The sequence below is a fragment of the Hevea brasiliensis genome, chromosome 13, assembly GCF_030052815.1.
Source record: "Hevea brasiliensis isolate MT/VB/25A 57/8 chromosome 13, ASM3005281v1, whole genome shotgun sequence".
Lineage (NCBI taxonomy): Eukaryota > Viridiplantae > Streptophyta > Magnoliopsida > Malpighiales > Euphorbiaceae > Hevea > Hevea brasiliensis.
This window is the reverse complement of record NC_079505.1, coordinates 78,769,265-78,788,579: the sequence shown is the minus strand read 5'-3', so window position 1 is coordinate 78,788,579 and position 19,315 is coordinate 78,769,265. Positions and strand designations below refer to the sequence as shown.

At 32.6% G+C, this 19,315-nt stretch overlaps 1 protein-coding gene across 1 annotated transcript; it reads left to right on the top strand.

Moving 5' to 3' along the window:
• Positions 1–3,293: 3,293 nt before the first annotated feature.
• Positions 3,294–8,942, top strand: LOC110660710 (protein STRICTOSIDINE SYNTHASE-LIKE 10). Its single transcript, XM_058132337.1, has 3 exons — positions 3,294–3,850; positions 6,041–6,310; positions 8,187–8,942. The coding sequence occupies exons 1-3, from the start codon at positions 3,558–3,560 to the stop codon at positions 8,704–8,706; spliced, it is 1,083 nt and encodes a 360-aa protein (XP_057988320.1). The 5' UTR covers positions 3,294–3,557; the 3' UTR covers positions 8,707–8,942.
• The last annotated feature ends 10,373 nt before the right edge of the window (positions 8,943–19,315 follow it).

Below are 19,315 nucleotides of genomic sequence, written 5' to 3'. Positions count from 1 at the left end.
TTAGATAATTAATGTCAATAAGTTTTTAAGCTTTCACAGTACTATTAATAAAAAAATGCAAATTAATTTTAATTAATTTAATTTTTCTTTTTTTTATTTTAAAAATATTTTATTTTATTTAAAATGTATTAATCTTTAATAATCAATCAACTTTGGTCATTAATTGTTATAATATCAAATTATCGTGATATTTTTATTCCCTTTATCACTTTTATACATTATAGATTATAAATACACCGCTTCTTATTTCGGCATCACTTGGTGCTTTGTTGGTTGCTGTATAAAAGCTGTTTTCATGGCATTGTGTGAACTCGGCTTGCCAAAATTCTTGTGGTCCGTTCTGCTCTTCAGTGGGCATTATCAGCTAGCTTTTCCAACCTTCTCGTTGGCGTGGATGCACAGGAGGTAGCTGGCTCGATTAATGGTTCTGTGCAAGATTTTGGATTGGCGGTCCAAGATTGTCATCAAATGTTGCAGCAAATTCCCACGATGTCCATTTCTTGGGTCCGTCGCTCTTGTAATGAGCATGCTCATCTAGTAGCTGCTAAGACTCACATGTATGCCAATCCATGTGATTGGGATGTTTGGCCTAGCTTCTACGCTGTTTAGCTTCTCTCTTTTAATGGAATACTTTTGTTTGGTTAAAAAAATTTATTAATTTATATAAATTTCACATATAATAAATGACCCATCAATCCTACTGTTCGGGCAGCTGAGGCTACCGCTCTCAAAAAAAAAAAAAAATGGTACTAGAGTTCTTGACAAATACATTCGGCCTAAGTTTGATTCCCCAAGCGATAATGATATCCACCAGGAAAAGGATGTCCGTTATTAAAGAATTATATTTATTAATTTGTATTAATTTTGGAACAAGTCAATATATATATATATATATATATATATATATATATATATATATATGTCCAATTAGTATGAATCCATCGCTTATAGTCAAATTGAGTTAGCGTAGCCATGGCTGGAAATTAAGCTATCATGTAGTTCTAGATAATCAATGTGCTGTCTCCTTCATTAACTTCCATCGACCAACCATTTCCTTTATATAGGTGCAATTAATAACAAGAAAGAAAATTTTAATAATATAAACAAAACTTTTTTTTAAATGCCTTGATTTGAATTTTATATATTAAATTTTAATTTCAAATATTATTTTGCCTAAATCCATCATTTCTCTTGTCTGCCCTTAAATAATGTGCCAAATAAGAGCCTTTAATGGGTTTTTTTTACACCTAAGTATAATTATCAATTGCTATTTTAATTTAAATTATAATAAATTTTATTTAAAAATACATAAATATAATTTTTTATTAATACACCAGCGTTGCATATTTTTATAATATAAAGATGACTTTAACAATTATTAGGACAGGCCCCCATTTGGATTGAGTCAATTATACTAGCTTATTTGGTTGAGTACTGGCCTCGATTATTTCGCCAACGAACAATCAACTTTTTGTAGTGAAGAGGATTATGCACCTGTACTGGGACAGGAGATTCAATTTCATTGTGAGGGAGGGACGATACTAAAGAAATTATATCACATATTGTCCTTGAGATAGAAATATAATTATTATGATTTTATGATTCTGGCGGTAGGTGTGTGGCCAGCATGCGTACTAATGAGGAGGAGGCTGTGAACGAGACTTATTTCATGGTGTGATACAATTTTTATATTTATAATACATAGATTATGACAGTTAATTATAATAAAATATAGATGAAACTCATCATTATTAATAATTTGTAAATATAAAAATTGTATTTTAAAATTTCATAGAGATTGGAAAGTGAAGATTTCAGATATTTACAAGAAAGCTAATCATTTGGGAGGTTATTGTCTCATCATGAAAGGAACCTTCTTTTGGCTCTCATGAGCTCTTGGCTCCTTCTCAAGACATTTATGGTCTTCTTATCTATCCATTACCTTTTTGTGGAGTTATACGTTAGCCTCTTACATTTCACTACATGATTTTTGTTTTTATTTGATTGAAATTTAAGTTTAAAATTATACAATCTTAAAGATAATTTCAATATTATTCAGTTAAATAATTTTTTCTTAATCGTAATAAAATATTATTAAATATGTTATTTACGGTTCAGTTCAATTCAGAATCATTGATCTAAGTATTAATATCAACTTAAGTCGTCCATAGGATCAATGACATTACAAGAGACATGAATATTTTTACTGTGTCACAATAAATACAGAATCTTGATCCCAACCAATAGAATTTGTGGCTCTATGAAATTCATTGTTAGACTTGATATACAGCAGAATCCAGAGTGAAAAGATCAAACCTGAATTAAACAGGCATGTGGACATGTTTTTGTCACCAGAAATCATATGAATTGGCCAGTGGATCCTTGATTAAAAACCCTTTAAACGATATCGGCCAAAGCTAGATTTTTTTAATTAGCTCAAAATGGTTCTGCATTAAAACTCCTAACTACTAACTTGAAAACGGGCTCTTATTAGCAGGTTAGACATATACTGGCAGATTTGTCTCTACTTTTAATTAAAGACAGCAAGGGAGCAGATTTGACTGCTAAAATTCAATAAGCTTATTGTCTATTTTTGATTTATAGCTACAAGGGAAGAAATCAAACTACTCCAATCGTTTACCCAACGAAAATATAGTTCTCTTTTTCATGATCTAACGATTATTTTTGTCTATATATTAATCGTACAATTTTATATATTACTCATATTTTCAATGTGAGACCTTTTGTAGCCTAATTAATTTTCCTACATTACCGTCAAGTATAAATACATGGTTCTCACTCTATAATTAGTTAGTATCAATCTAAAAGGAATTTCTATGGTATTAAGGACAACTGAAACCCATAATCAACTCTGAGATCTTATATCATATTAAATTTAGAAAAAATATTAAATGTATTATATTTTAATTTATTTTAATATTGACTTATATAAGTGAATGAATTATTTAAATATTACTGATTAATTTCATATTATAACTCAACCATTTATATTATGACCTTTCATGTTATTTACATTTTTAATGTGTGACTTTTTAGCCTAATTAAATTCCCAACAAGAGCTCGAATTTGATTATTGAGAGATGAAATCAAGTTTAATTTGCAGTTAAATAATTTGATGAAAATGTTAGGTTGCTACATGTTCTTCTTTTCAAATGGGAAGTAGTTATAAATATGGAGACAAATCTAACCATAAATAAAGATGAAAAATCAAGAGTATCCTACTAATAATTAGAGTTATAATTAGAGTTATATTTAAGCATCTCCTTGTGGGCCATTTTTAACATTTCATGAAAGCAGTTTCTAATGCATTCTTGCTGGCCTCAAATTATCTTGCAGAGATATGCATTTAGCTAGGTAGCTAGCTGTTTTGTTGAAAAGAATCAGCATATATGTATACACCTAAATATTTATTGGCCTGATATAACCAATACAAAGACTTCGTTGGTTATAAATGATAGTAGATACTGCAATATCTTTTGTCTCTGAATAATAGTCATAGAGATTAGAGATCATCTTTGCTGGTTTCTCTCTCCACCATGGATTATACTCTTTTTGCTCCCACATTCTTCTCTTGTTTCTTCTTTTTCTTCTTTTTCTTCTTCTTCTTCTTCTTTATTTCTGCAGAGGGTATCCGGTCTGATAAAATGCTTTCTGAAGATGAGCTCAAGAGCTACTCTCAACTTGATCTTCCAGGAGTCATTGGCCCAGAAAGCATTGCCTTTGATTGCAATGGCAAAGGGCCATATGTTGGTGTATCTGATGGTAGAATCCTCAAATGGCAAGGACCAGACCAGGGTTGGGTAGAGTTTGCTGTTTCCTCATCTACCAGGCAAGACCTTGCATATATATTACATAAAATAATTAACCTGAACACAACTTATTTTCTTACTTCATCCTTTACTTCCTTGTTTCTACCTGCATTACATGATCTAGTGTTACTTCACTTGCAGACGGATTCACGGCAAATGAGAGAACGTAATAATAATACAACAAAAGAATTAAAAAAATATATATATGATATATAAAAATTTCATAATCCACGATATATCAGCAAGGATCTTGCATGGGAGAACATAGTCGTAACTCTAGATAAATTCATTCTAAGAATAGAGAGGAGTTGGACCAAGTATAAATGGAAGGATATGGTTCTGGGTAATTTTAGATGTCATGATGATACTGTATATCTCCTTGAATGCTTCTCTGATCAATTTTTATTTTGCAGGGCCCAGAGTAAATTAATGTCAGTGGGGGTATTTATAGGCATTCATTTATCTGTCTATTAGATTTTCCTCTTAATTTTTCTTTATTTTGTTATGAGATTCTTATTTCTGAGTAAAATTGCCTCCTTAAATAGTGAGGCAATTGTTCACTTATCATAGTTGACACATGAAGCCTCTAGGGCGGCCAAGTTTTGACTCGAAGGAGATAGTGAGTTCAATAGTATTAAAGATTAAAAAGGCTGTTTCGTTTTATTGAGCCAAACCTTCTTATAATAGAATGTTATAAGTAGACTAATGTTTATTTTGACTTATAAGTTAAAAAAAAATTATTTAAAATAAATCAAAAATCATTTTAAAAAATTATATTATCTTAATAATTTTTAAAAATATCGATATTATTCCCATCGTAACAATCCTACCACTAGCCGTTTTAATAGCTGTTAGCTGTGTTTTACTTGGTGTTAATTGTTATATATTAATTATTTAATAGTTAACTGTTAAAGCAAAAGTAAGATATTAAAGCAGAAATATTCGTTAAAAATAGTTATTAGATTAGCTGTTAAATGTAAAATTAATGATAAAATGTTATTGACTATAGTCAAAATGCTTCATCAACCTTTAAAAGCTAGCAGGTTTTCATGAATTATTCCTTCAATCTCTAAATAATAATATAAATACTATGTCATCAAACAATACAAATAAGAGAGTTAATATTTTGACTCTGATCAAAATATTAAACGCTACCTTAAAAATTATTGCCGAACAAGACTTTAATGATATATCTTTTTTGGTCATTTGGACCAAACACTTAAATTGTTTAAATATTAATTTTAAATAATTTTACCAAATAATTAACTACTTATTTTTAAATTAACTTATAAGTTAAAAAATATATATCTTAAGTCAAAAGTCAAAAGTAAGTAATTAAATCAAATACCCTCTATATAGGCAATTTCACACAAAATAATTAAATTGTTACCAAAAATATAAATATCATAAATATTTTTGGATTTTCCTTTGAGCATATATATATATATATATATATATATATATATATATATATATATATATATATATATATATCAGTTTCTTATTAATAAAAAGAATTCATATAATTCATTCCAATTAATTTAAAACTAAAATTTTATTATTATTATTATTATTATTTTCTATTGATAAAACTTTTATCCCCTTATTTGGAAACTAAAATTTTACAATTATTCAGTTTTAATATTTTTCTTACCTAGATTCAATTTATCATAAACTCAAGATAATAAGATTCAGTTATTAAATATATGAGTCTCACATATTTATGCCGAATTTAGACAAGAATTTCCCTCATAATGAAAGAATTCAATTTTTTTTAATTTAAAAAAATTTTCGATTTAAAAGAAATACAATCAAGTATAATTATGCGAAAATTTAATTGAATTCTTTTATTGTAAATAATTTATTCCAAAAGAAACCTATATCTCTAACTCACTAGTATAAATATTCAATAATTTAAAATATATATACATATAAATAAAAATATGTTTACTTTTTTAATTAATAAATATGGATGATTATAATACAAATTCTGCAATTTTTAATGAGAAGGTCATATAAAAAAATCAATTTAAAAGTTTAAATTTATAAGTGAAGACTCATAATAGTTAATATGTCAAACACTAACAACTGATATATTATGTTGAGACAAGATAATGTTTTGGTGAAATGTTACAAAATGTTTTATGCTACAAAATGTTTCTCCATTATTCTTCTAAGTTGATAAAATTTTATATGATTTGATGAACTAGGGAAAGGAAAGCATGTGATGGCTCAACAGACCCTAACAAGGAAACCATTTGTGGAAGACCACTAGGCCTCAAATTCAATCCTACAACTTGTGATCTCTACATTGCAGATGCCTACTATGGACTTCTAGTGGTAGGACCAAAAGGAGGTGTTCCAACACTACTTGCTGCTTCAGCTGAAGGAGTCCCCTTCAGATTCACCAATGCTTTAGACATTGATCCCAAAACAGGAGTGGTTTATTTCACTGACAGTAGCATTTACTTCCAGAGAAGGTCAGTTCAGTTCCTTCAAATTTTTACGTCGCAAAAAAACAATCAGTTTTATAATTAATTTTTATAACCGATTAAAATTAATTATTATTAATAACTCATTTTATTATTAATTTATGATTTTGAGTTCTTAGTAAAATAATTAATTTTTATAAATTGAACAATCGATTGCTATTAACAATCGATTTATAATTAGTTATTAAATCGATATTAGAAAATCCTTAAATATACAATTGGAAATCAATTTTGAAATTGATTGCTAAAATCTACTGCTAATAGTAATCAATTTTAAAATCTATTGCTGTTAGCAAAATTAAAGAATTATTTTAATTGATTCAAAAGTTAATTGCAATTAATTCTTTGTTAGGTTTTAATAGCAATCGATTTTTGTAATTAATTGCATATCAATTACTAAATTTTTCTCGAAAAAAATTTCATTTAATTTTTTTTTAAAAATTTTTATTTGCAATTGATTTTATCCCCTAAAAATTTCAGTTCAATTTTTTTTTATTTGCATTTGTGAACCAATTACTAACAGCAATTGAGTGAAATCAGTTGTTATCAACAACCAATTTTTTCCCCAAAAAAATTTTACTCATTTTTTTTATTTTGATTTGCAACAGATTTGCGAATAGGTTACTAACAGCAACCAATTTTTGCAATATATTAAAATCAATTGCTATTAGCAACGAATTGTGAATCAATTGCAAAAATTTTCTTCCAAAAAATTTCTACCCAATTTTTAAAAGAAATTAATAATTGCTAAAATTAATTACTAATTTGCTTATGTAAACCATTGCTCATTTTCTTTTTCCACTACTCTTTTTTTTTTCCTCTCTGTCTTCTATTTTTTCTTATTTTTTTATCATCTTTTTCATGCTCATTTATTTCATTCATTATCTTTTCCTTTCTAACATATTTTTTTATCATCTTTTTTATTTTCATCTATTTTCTTCATCATTTTTTTTCTTATTTATTTTCTTCTTCATCTTTTTCTTTTCTCGCATATTTTATTCTTCATCATTTTTTTCATCTATTTTCTTCTATTTCTTATGTATTTTTTTATCATTTTTTCTTATTTATTTTATTCATCTTCTTTTTTTTTTCTCATATTTTTTCCTCTTCATCATCTTTTTCCTTCTCATCTTCTCTATTTAATTTATTTTTCTTTGTCATTAAATACAAATATTTATACAAATATATTTTTTGTTAGTAAATTATTTGTAATATTAATTTTAGTAATTTTTCATAATATATATATGGTAATTTTTTTAAATGTCTTATAAATATATTTTTATATTTAATTTTTTTGATATTTTTGATAATAGTTATTATTAGTAATTTTTTATAATATTTTTATATTAATTTTTTACTAATTTCTTATTAATAATTTATTATTTTATTAATTTTTCAAAATTTTATTTATTTGAAATCTTTTTTTGTTATTTAGAAATTTAATTTTTTTATAATTTTTTAAATTAGTAATTAACTGTTCGGTTGATAAATTAGTTACAAATAGTAATCGATTTATAAACTGATTGTAAAAGTACAAAATTAAAGACATTAAATATTTTACGATTGATTATGTTTCAGTTACTATTAGCGGCCGATTTCATTTGCTAAATCGATTTCTATTAGCAATTGATAACTTTTTATCAAAAATTTTATTTTTTTAAATTTTATTTAATTTAGTAACCAATTTGATTGTCAGTTACTGTTTGCAATCGATTTTATTATAACCGACTGAATAAGTTGCTAAATCGATTAGCAATTGATTTTAATGAATCACCAACCTATTTAGTTGGTTGCTAATTCAATTTTATTTTAGTGTGATCAGCTTTAAGATGCTATATAATGAACTCGTGGTTTGATCATTTAGGGTATATATCTTGGCAATCATGAGCTCTGACAAAAGTGGAAGGTTATTGAAGTATGATCCAAATAGCAAGAAAGTAACAGTACTCTTCGAAGGCTTAGCGTTTCCAAATGGTGTGGCTCTGAGCAAAGACAATTCTTTTATTATAGTTGCAGAATCAGGCAGAATGAAAATCCTGAAGTTTAAGCTTGTAAATACTGAAATTCAAGCCCCAGGAGAAGTGTTTTCTGAACTTGGAAGAGTCCCTGATAACATCAAGAGGAATAAAAATGGAGAATTTTGGGTGGCATTAAATAGTGGAAGAGGAAAGATTCAGAGCTTGGATAATAAGCAAGAAACGTATGGTGGATGGTTTATGAATGATCCTGTAGGAATAAAGTTCAGTGAGGATGGGAATATATTGAAGGTGTTGGATGGAAATGGTGGGAAGATACTTGAGTCAGTCAGTGAAGTTGAAGAACACAATGGAGGGTTGTGGATAGGATCTCCTGTGCAGCCTTATGTTGGTTGCGTCAAGAATTAGCACTTGAGATTAGAAGTAATTATATTAACTGAATAGAATATATTGTATATTGCAAGAAATTTATATGCAGATAAGAGAATTCAGTTGTGATATTAATAAAATGTAATTCCCTGTCTCATTTGCCTGAGACACATTGATTGTCAAGATTAATCAGGTCTATGTTACTGTCTCTATTCCATCCTGGAGAGAGCTGTGACTGAGGAGTTCAAGAAGATTAAAGCATCTGTCATTTTTCACATGTTGTTTTCTTTTCTTTTGTACCAAGATTTACCCCCAAAAAGAATTTATGTTCTCAAAAGAAAAGGGAAACTTCTCTACTTGTTGTACCCAATGCAATGACTAAATTCTTTATACAAGTATGGTTCCAAGTGTTTTTTCCTTTTTTTTTTTTTTTTCTCTCTGTTTTCTAGAATACGTTGAAATCTTATTACATGATTACACGGGCTGAAGCACAATCTATTGTTCTTATATTTTTTTTACATCTTATTTTCTCTCATTATTGAAAAATTTTATTTACCATAACGATAGATCTTCTTTTCAGGGTAGAGCCAAAACATTATTTTTAAGAGAGCTAACATTATATATAAAATTGATTCAATATATTATTTAATTACACTTATTTCATATATATTTATTATTTCCTTTATATTTTGAAGTGTGAACATTATATATTCAAAAATACCATAACAGAGTGTAATTAAGTTAGAATTTTTTTAAGGGTGCTAGTATTTTAAAAAATTTTTTGAATATATAATAAGAAATAAATAATTCTAATATTTTACATTACTTATATTTTAATAAAATAATATAATTATTTCCTAGAGGCCAATTGCTAAAAATAAAATTATTTTAGATAAAATAAAATAATTTTTTCTCTAAATATATATATAGGAAAATTTTTAAAAAATTTAAAAAGGTTGGGCCGAGTCCTCCCCCTAGTCCCCTCCCTCCACCCCTGCTTCTTTTACCTTAAAAAAAATATATATATTTATTCTTTTTAAAATTTATCATTTTTATTACAAAAATACTAAAAACGAATAATTTTTTTAATACACATACACAGAATTTAAGGAAGGAACACACTCTCAATAAAATCATGATAATTTTACTAAATCCGCCAACTCTTATAAGCTTATATGTACACTCATTTGCAACTAACTCTTATAAGCTTATATCTCCTAAATCCAACCTAACCTCATTCCTTTTATTTTCAATAAATTACAATTTTAATAGATCTATTATTATATTTTAAAACACACATAAAAATATCTTTAATTTTGCCATATATTTTATTTATTAATTTATTTTAATTTTCACAGTTATTTAAATGTAAATGTCACGACCCAACCTATGGGCCGGACCGGCACTAGAACCTGGGCCAGCCTAAAGCCCCCGAGGCCCGTAGTAAGCCTAACTATTCATTAACCCAACTCTAAGGCCCATTTGGGCCCAATTTCAAGAAATTAACCGGACAGAGTCCGGCCATAAAATGGACCTTTCAACGGGGAGTTTTTGACTCACCCGACCTGTAAACACAATAAATAATCAATTATGGAGCTCAGCTCACCCTCCACATACTCATATCATCATAAAAATATATGGGAGCTCAGCTCCCTCATCCAGTCCGTCAAACATGCATGAAATATTAAGTTTACAGGTCCAAAATAACAATTTATATTACAGACCCAAATCAAATAAACATTTCTAACACATGCGGAAATTCTAGAAATTTATAGAATTACACAAACATAAATAAATAACCTGCGAGGGAGAAAGCAGGTTAACCTCAAAAATATCCTCCTATGGCCTGGAAAAATATTGAACAGGAGTGAGCGTTCGACTCAGAGAGTAAAATATCAATTTTAACCATAATCTCTATAATTATCTAAAACTAATGCACCCTGTAACGTGAAATGCAACATCAGCAACAAATTCACATCATAACAGTAAAAAGGTAATTTGAAGCACTCACACACCCAGTAATATCAATCATAATATATATGGGAGCTGATCCCCTATACAGCTCTCTTAAATCCAACCTGTGCCAGCGAAGAACTCAGCTCGGACTTCCACTTAATACCAAATCGGGGTCTCAGCGAAGAACTCAAGCCGTGTCTACCCCGAAGGATCGGGTCCCAGCGAAGATCTCAAGCCGTGTCTACCCTTCCTATCTATAGTCCACACCACATCACACGCACGCTAACGCACGCACACTGCTCCAAATTACCACAACAACATCCATGGCACTTTAACAGTTATGAATGCAACATAAATCATGCCTAAACTTTAACTACATAGATATATACATATAAGTGATGCATGGGCATGCTGGAACATATAATAATATCGAAATTACAATTAAAATTAATATTTTACTCACAGACTTGACAACGATCACTGTGGCGGCTGGGCGGAGGAAGAAGGCTGTCCCGGCTCACTTGAAAATTACATTATAATTATTTAACACAATTGACTCAATACAAATCATGAAAAGACCAAATACGTCCTAAGTCGTGCCGAAAATCCAGCAGAGTCTCCCCTATACCTAGGACCTACCCAACCTGCAAAAGGGCTCAAAACACACTTCTATATTCACAACTCATATATCTACAACTCAATCACATCACACAGCCCCTCCTGGGCCTATCAAATCAGTCATCTATCACAATATGTAAAATTTCAATTTAGTCCTTATAATTGATCATTTTTGCAAAAAAACTGCCCAAATAAGCTTTAAAAATTCTAAAACTTCACATCATTGGCAAATTCAAATTCACCACCTTCACCCTGCTGTATTCTTTCTATGATTTTCATCAATTGTTGGTCTCTGTGCTGGAAAACTCTAACTCTGTCTCTCAAGTCTGGCCTCACTGAAAAATGAGCCAATAATACCTCCTCATCTGAAAGATCTAGGATTAAACCTTGATCCATCAACTCATGTACTTCTTGAATCAATAGTCTCTTCTCTGCTGAAATGTGCGCCAAACTGCCAGAAGATTTTCTGCTCGAAGCATCTGCCACTACATTGGCCTTCCCAGGGTGGTACTGGATGGTGCAATCATAGTCTTTCAGAAGCTCCATCCATCTTCTCTGTCTCAAGTTTAAATCCCTCTGTTGGAAAATGTACTTCAAACTCTTGTGGTCGGTGTATATCTCACACACTTCACCATACAGGTAGTGTCTCCAGATTTTTAGTGCAAAGACTATAGCCGCCATTTCCAAATCATGGGTGAGGTAGTTCTGCTCATGCCTCTTCAGCTGTCTTGAAGCATAAGCCACTACTTTTCCATTCTGCATCAAAACACACCCTAGGCCAATTCTAGAGGCGTCACAGTACACGGTGTATCCTTCATCACTCATAGGTAGTGTCAACACAGGGGCAATGGTTAGACACTCCTTAAGCTACTGAAAACTCTTCTCACAGTCATCTGTCCAAATGAATGGAACATTCTTCTGAGTTAACTTAGTTAGGGGAGCCACTATCCTGGAAAAATCTTGCACAAATCGCCTATAGTAGCCAGCTAGACCGAGAAAACTTCGCACCTCAGTGACTGTTGTAGGCCTAAGCCAATCATTTACAGCTTCAATTTTCTTGGGATCCACTTGAATACCTTCACTAGAAATCATGTGTCCCAAGAAGGAGATGCTTTCTAGCCAAAAATCACATTTTGAAATTTTGGCATATAGCTGGTGCTCCCTTAAAGTCTGCAACACCATCCTCAAGTGCCACACGTGCTCTTCCTCGGTTCGAGAGTATACCAAAATGTCATCTATGAATACGATGACAAAACGGTCCAAAAATGGCTTGAACACCCTGTTCATCAAGTCCATGAAGGCTGCTGGTGCATTAGTGAGTCCAAAAGACATCACCAAGAACTCATAATGACCATATCTTGTCTTGAATGCCGTTTTGGACACGTCCTCATTCCTGATTCTCAACTGATGGTAGCCTGATCGTAGGTCTATCTTGGAAAAGAATCTAGCCCCTTGGAGCTGATCAAACAGGTCATCGATCCGAGGAAGTGGATACTTGTTCTTTACAGTCACCTTGTTCAGCTGTCTATAGTCAATACACAACCTCAATGACCCATCTTTCTTTCTTACAAATAGAACAGGAGCACCTCAGGGTGAAGTGCTCGGACGTATGAAACCTTTGTCCAACAGCTCCTGTAGTTGCTCCTTTAACTCTTTCAATTCTGCTGGTGCCATCCTGTAAGGTGGCATTGATATGGGGTTTGTACCCGGAATAACATCAATGCAGAACTCTATTCCCCTTTCTGGTGGCAACCCTGGAAGCTCCTCTGGGAAGACATCCATGAATTCTCTGACAACCGGAACATTTTCCATGTTGACACCTTCTACAGATGTATCTCTCACCAATGCCAAATACCCTTGGCATCCACGCCTCAACATTTTTCTAGCACTAATTGCTGACACCAAATTATATGGAGCCACGCTCTTGTCACCATCAAAACTAAACTCTTCCACACCAGGTATGTGAAAATACACCTTTTTGTTCCTGCAGTCTAAAGTGGCATAATGAGTTGCCAACCAATCCATCCCCAAGATTATATCGAAATCCATTACTGGTAGAGGAACCAAGTCTGCTGGGAGGATCTTTCCATCCACTACTACTAGGCTACCTGAAAAAACCATATCTACATCTATGTTGTCACTAAGTGAGGTAGATACCGACAAAGGGCATTCTAAAGTTATAGGGTTTCTACCCAATCTCATGGCAAACACAGGGGAGACAAATGAGTGCATAGCACCCGGATCTATTAAAACACGAGCCTCATAGGAACAGACTAGAAGAATACCTGCCACAACTGCATTTGAAGCCTGAGCATCTTGATGGGTCAGGGTGAAAACCCGAGCTTGACCCCTACCCTGAGTGGCAGAACCCTGATACTGACTTCTACCTCCTGATTTGCCTCCAAATCCATGTCCCCCTTGTCCTCGGCCCTGTTGGCCCCAGGCCGCCATCTTTGGAAGCACCCGGATACAACTGACGAGGAACATTTGCAACAGAAACCTGTGACCCCATCTGTGGCTCGCTGAACACGGGGCATTCCCTAGCAAAGTGACCTGGTTGGCCACACCTGAAACATACTCCTGAACCCATCATACAAGGTCCTGAATGTCCTCTTCCACACTGTGCACAAGGTGCCAAGGAGGATCCTGAACCAGACCCAGAACTGCTGTACCCTGAACTGTGACCACTGCTGGATCCGTACCCTGGTCTGAACCCTCGAGATTTGTGTCTAAAACCACTCCTCTTATTCCTGCTTCTTCCTCTGTAATTAGTTTGGCCACCACTATCCGTAGTACCCATGTGGGGAACACCTGAAGAACCCTCTGCTCTGTTTTTCTTTGCTCTTCCGCTGTCATCCACAGCATAGCTAATCTCAATCTGTCTGGCTCGATCAACCACCACATCAAAAGACTGATCCGACATCATGGCCAGGTTTGCATACCTCCTGTCAAGCCCCTTTAGGAATCTCTTCACCTTTATAGTTTCTGTAGCTACTGCTGTAGGGGCATACCTGCTCAGTTCCAGAAATTCTGTAGCATATTCATCTACAGACCTGCCATTCTGTCTTAAGGCCTCAAAGCCCACTGCTTTCGATCTCTGAAGCTTTTCGGCACAAACCGATTGATGAACAGTTCCACAAACTGAGTCCACGACAAACCCTCCATCCGAGGTAATATGTAGTCATTCATCCATTGTCTAGGCATAGGCCCCATGACATGTTGCATACACTCTATAAGTCTTTTATCAGTCAACTGCAACTCTGTTCCTGCCTGTCTGCAGGAATCCAAAAATCGATATGCATCATCTGACACATCATAAGTTCCAGGCACCAACTTCTTGAAATTAATTATCTGTTTGTAAGGTTCCCCTCTTGGTGCGGTGGACAGCTATTGCTGTGGAGGGTGGACCATATATTGCGCCATCATGTCGATGGTTCTCTGCAACCTAGCTAGAGTAGCTGCCATGGGGTCCATGGGACCCTGTGCCATGAAAGACTGATCCTGAACTGTTGGCAGCTGCTCTTCTACTTGAGCAGCTCTAGGCCTCCTACCCCGCATCCTCGGGGCAGGCACCTCATCCTGTGCTGACACCTCGTCAGGCACATCTGGTTCTGGTGTAGTGGCAGCTCTCCTGCTTCTACGCATTTTCTTGAAATTCAGCAGCATTAGCCCACAAAATTCAAAACAACAGGTTACACAGCTTTATAGACTCATATTTACACACAATATATGAAGCAGAAACTAGAAGCAAAGATGACAATGTAAGACGAATGTAGACCCTATTTTTCCGCATGTGACTCCTAGTAGACTCTTCCCAACACTTAGATAATTTTTCCGTATGAATCTGGAGCCTAAGCTCTGATACCACAATTGTCACGACCCAACCTATGAGCCGGACCGGCACTAGGACCTGGGCCAGCACTAGGACCTGGGCCAGCCTAAAGCCCCCGAGGCTCGTAGTAAGCCTAACTATTCATTAACCCAACTCTAAGGCCCATTTGGGCCCAATTTCAAGAAATCAACTAGACACAGTCCAGCCATAAAATGGACCTTTCAACGGGGAGTTTTTGACTCACCCGACCTGTAAACACAATAAATAATCAATTGGGGAGCTCAGCTCACCCTCTACATACTCATATCATCATAAAAATATATGGGAGCTCAGCTCCCTCATCCAGTCCATCAAACATGCATGAAATATTAAGTTTACAGGTCCAAAATAATAATTTATATTACAGACCCAAATCAAATAAACATTTCTAACACATGCGGAAATTCTAGAAATTTATAGAATTACATAAACATGAATAAATAACCTGCGAGGGAGAAAGCAGGTTAACCTCAAAAATATCCTCCTGTGGCCTGAAAAAATATTGAATAGGAGTGAGCGTTCAACTCAGAAAGTAAAATATCAATTTTAACCATAATCTCTATAACTATCTAAAACTAATGCACCCTGTAACGTGAAATGCAACATCAGCAATAAATTCACATCATAATAGCAAAAAGGTAATTTGGAGCACTCACACACCCAGTAATATCAATCATAATATATATGGGAGCTGATCCCCTATATAGCTCTCTTAAATCCAACCTGTGCCAGCGAAGAACTCAGCTCGGACTTCCACTTAATAACCAAATTGGGGTCCCAGCGAAGAACTCAAGCCGTGTCTACCCCGAAGGACCGGGTCCCAGCGAAGATCTCAAGCCGTGTCTACCCGTCCTATCCATAATCCACACCACATCACACGCACGCTAACGCACGCATACTGCTCCAAATTACCACAACAACATCCATGGCACTTTAACAGTTATGAATGCAACATAAATCGTGCCTAAAGTTTTACTACATAGATATATACATATAAGTGATGCATGGGCATGCTTGAACATATAATAATATCGAAATTACAATTAAAATTAATATTTTACTAATAGACTTGACAACGGTCACTGTGGCGGCTGGGCGGAGGAAGAAGGCTGTCCCGGCTCACCTGACAATTACATTATAATTATTTAACACAATTGACTCAATACAAATCATGAAAAGACCAAATACGTCCTAAGTCGTGCCGAAAATCCGGCAGAGTCTCCCCTATACTTAGGACCTACCCAACATGCAAAAGGGCTCAAAACACACTTCTATATTCACAACTCATATATCCACAACTCAATCACATCACACAGCCCCTCCTGGGCCCATCAAATCAGTCATCTATCACAAAATGTAAAATTTCAATTTAGTTTTTATAATTGATCATTTTTGCAAAAAAACTGCCCAAACAAGCTTTAAAAATTCTAAAATTTTTCCCCGCGGTCCTTAGCAATATTACTAGGCTATTGCAAAAAGAATCATAATTTTCTGAGCTACCACGAATATTTTATGGATTTTTAATCCTATTTAGGCACTAGAAAATTACGAAAAAGTAAGGTTCGGGTTTACCTTTGCCAATTCTGACTCTAGAGACGCGCTCGGAATGTCTGACAATGGTGGGGTAGCCAAAACCTCGATTCAATTCGGAGACTTTTTCCGATAGCCGGTCTATCTGGCCGGAAATTCACAGACCCGGACAACTGTCGAATTTCCTCGAATTGAAGATACCTACACGAAGCTCACAACACGGGGGTTAGTACATAAATTTTACGGAATTTTCTAAGCTCATTAAATGCTCGGAAAAACACTGCGAAGTTCCATGAGACCCACCGAAAAACGGTGTCAGAAAAATTCGAAATTTATATCGCCGCAAAGCTATCGACGAGTGGACCGCTCTGGTAATCTCGGTTTTCTCGTGGGGTTCACGGTTTGTGAGAAATCTAGCCCAAAAGTCAAAATGGGCTAAAGCTTCCCAGGCAAAAATTGGACAAACCGCTCGATGGATTTCGCTGTTCTTGGTGTCTATGGAAAGCTCTTGACGAGTAGACGAATTTAGATACAAGACCCGGTCCGATTGGTGGCCGGATCGGCCGGGAAGATGAAGCAGCGCGCTTGCACGTCGCGTCGCTTCGAGCGCCATTTTTCGGCGTTCCAGGCGGCGGCCGGTGGGCTGGGACGGCTGGGGATAGGCGCCGGCCAGCTGGGGTTGAAGGGGAGGCAGCGGTGCGGCAAGGGGAGGAGGGAGGAGAGAGAAAACGGGAGAGGAAGAGAGGAGGGTCGGGACGCGCGCGGGGAGAAGAAGGAAGAAAAAGAAAAGGCCGGTCCGATTCGATCGGTCGGGTTCGATTCGGCCGGTTCGATTCAAGATAAAAAAATTTTAAATTTTTACTATGCCTTGGGACCGAAAACGAGGTCCAAAAATTCCGAAAAAAATTCTAGAAAACTCAAAAAAATTTGTAGACTCCAAATATATTTTTAGTTTTGTCACGTGGTCTTTAAATTAATTTTTAAAAATCATCAAAGTTTATATTTTCGAAAAATCGAATCCGATTTTTAAAATCTGAAAAATCTCAAGTAATTTCTTAAAATTTAAATAAAATTAAAATATCAATAATACTCATAAAATAATAAAATTTAGAATTTTTGGGGTGTTACAGTAAAAATATCTTAATACCCTTTATGGTAATTTATTATTGTCTTTAAGTTTTATTAGTATACACTTTTTGTCTGTTAATTCTTACTATTATTAACAACTAGTTAAATGCTTTGCTATGCATAAATTTAATAGAAATTAGTTTTTATTTATTTAATTTAAATTTTAATATTTATATTTTATTTTCAATATTTTTTATATAATTTAATTATTAAAATTATAATATGTAACTATAATACTCTCATTTTAATTCTTCTTATTTTAATTCTTCTTGTTAATCTGTATATATTCAATATAGATTTTCAATAAAATCGTATTTTTTTTATATTTTTTGTAATCTATTTTATGTGAAAAAATAAATAAATTAATATATATATAATTAATTTGTCCATGTAGCAATACCTAATAAAATTCTGCAAAATTTATCTATACAGATAGATTTATTTCCTTATTAAATGCTTTTAAATTCCTTAATTAATAATTAAGTCGATAAATATAGATGGATGGAGGTAAGTGTATGACAAAATTAAAATTTAAAATACATTTTTATATATTTTTTTCAAAATAAACTAACTCAAATGTTAATTATGACCCCTTCAAGTTTTTTTTTTGCTGATGCAACTAAAGTTTTAATAAAATTATAATTATATTCCATGTTTTATTATTTTATTTAATTATAAATAAAAATTTAATGTAATTAAATTATAATTTTATTACGTATTTTAATTGAATTAATTTTATGTATTTATCAATATAAATTGTGAAGAAAAATTACAAATTAAATTTAATATCTGTGTGTATATAATCCATTATTATATGTATACTCTATATAATATATTTTTAATTAAGATAAATGTATATAATTAATTATATAGAAATTATATAGTATATTAAAAAATAATAAAAAAATATATGTGTAAAGCCAATTATAACTTTAATTTTTTAATTTGGTACAATCTGTAATATTTTTTATTTAATTATTAATGAAAAACTAAAATTATATTAAAATAATAAAATAAATTTGCCTCAATTTCTACAATATCTTTTTTTTTAATTTCAATTTAATTTTTGAATTGGATTCGATATATCCGCCATGTTATCCCAATTTTTCATATATTTTTTTAAGTGCATTTTCCAAAGCCACTTTCAACATTTGTGTCATTTAATATAATTTCTCACCATTTCCCTCGTGAACTACTTGTCGTTTAGTGCGAGACATCACACATTTAAATTTTTGTACTTATTTTTAAAAGCCTAATATTTTAATATTATTAAATAAATCTTTTTAATATTTTTTTTGAAAAAGATGTTTTTCTCGAGATAAAAGTTGACCGTTTGGTCGTGAAGCAAGGACGGATCCCAACTTAAATGCTACGTGAAGCAAGGAAGGAAAAAGGGAGCGAAAAGAAAATAAATAAAAAAAAATAAATTAAGATTAATATTTTTTTATTTAAAAATATAAAAAAAAATAAGAGGAGGAGGGAAAATAATTTTTATTTTTTTTTATTATTTTTTTTTTTAATAAAAAAAAAAAAAATAAAAAATAA

Excerpts from the sequence above, each read along its gene's own strand:
- LOC110660710 (XM_058132337.1), top strand. The coding sequence starts at position 3,558 with ATGGATTATACTCTTTTTGCTCCCACATTCTTCTCTTGTTTCTTCTTT. Across the intron at positions 3,851-6,040 it reads GCTGTTTCCTCATCTACCAG|GGAAAGGAAAGCATGTGATG; the intron begins GCAAGACCTTGC and ends TTGATGAACTAG. Across the intron at positions 6,311-8,186 it reads AGCATTTACTTCCAGAGAAG|GGTATATATCTTGGCAATCA; the intron begins GTCAGTTCAGTT and ends TTGATCATTTAG.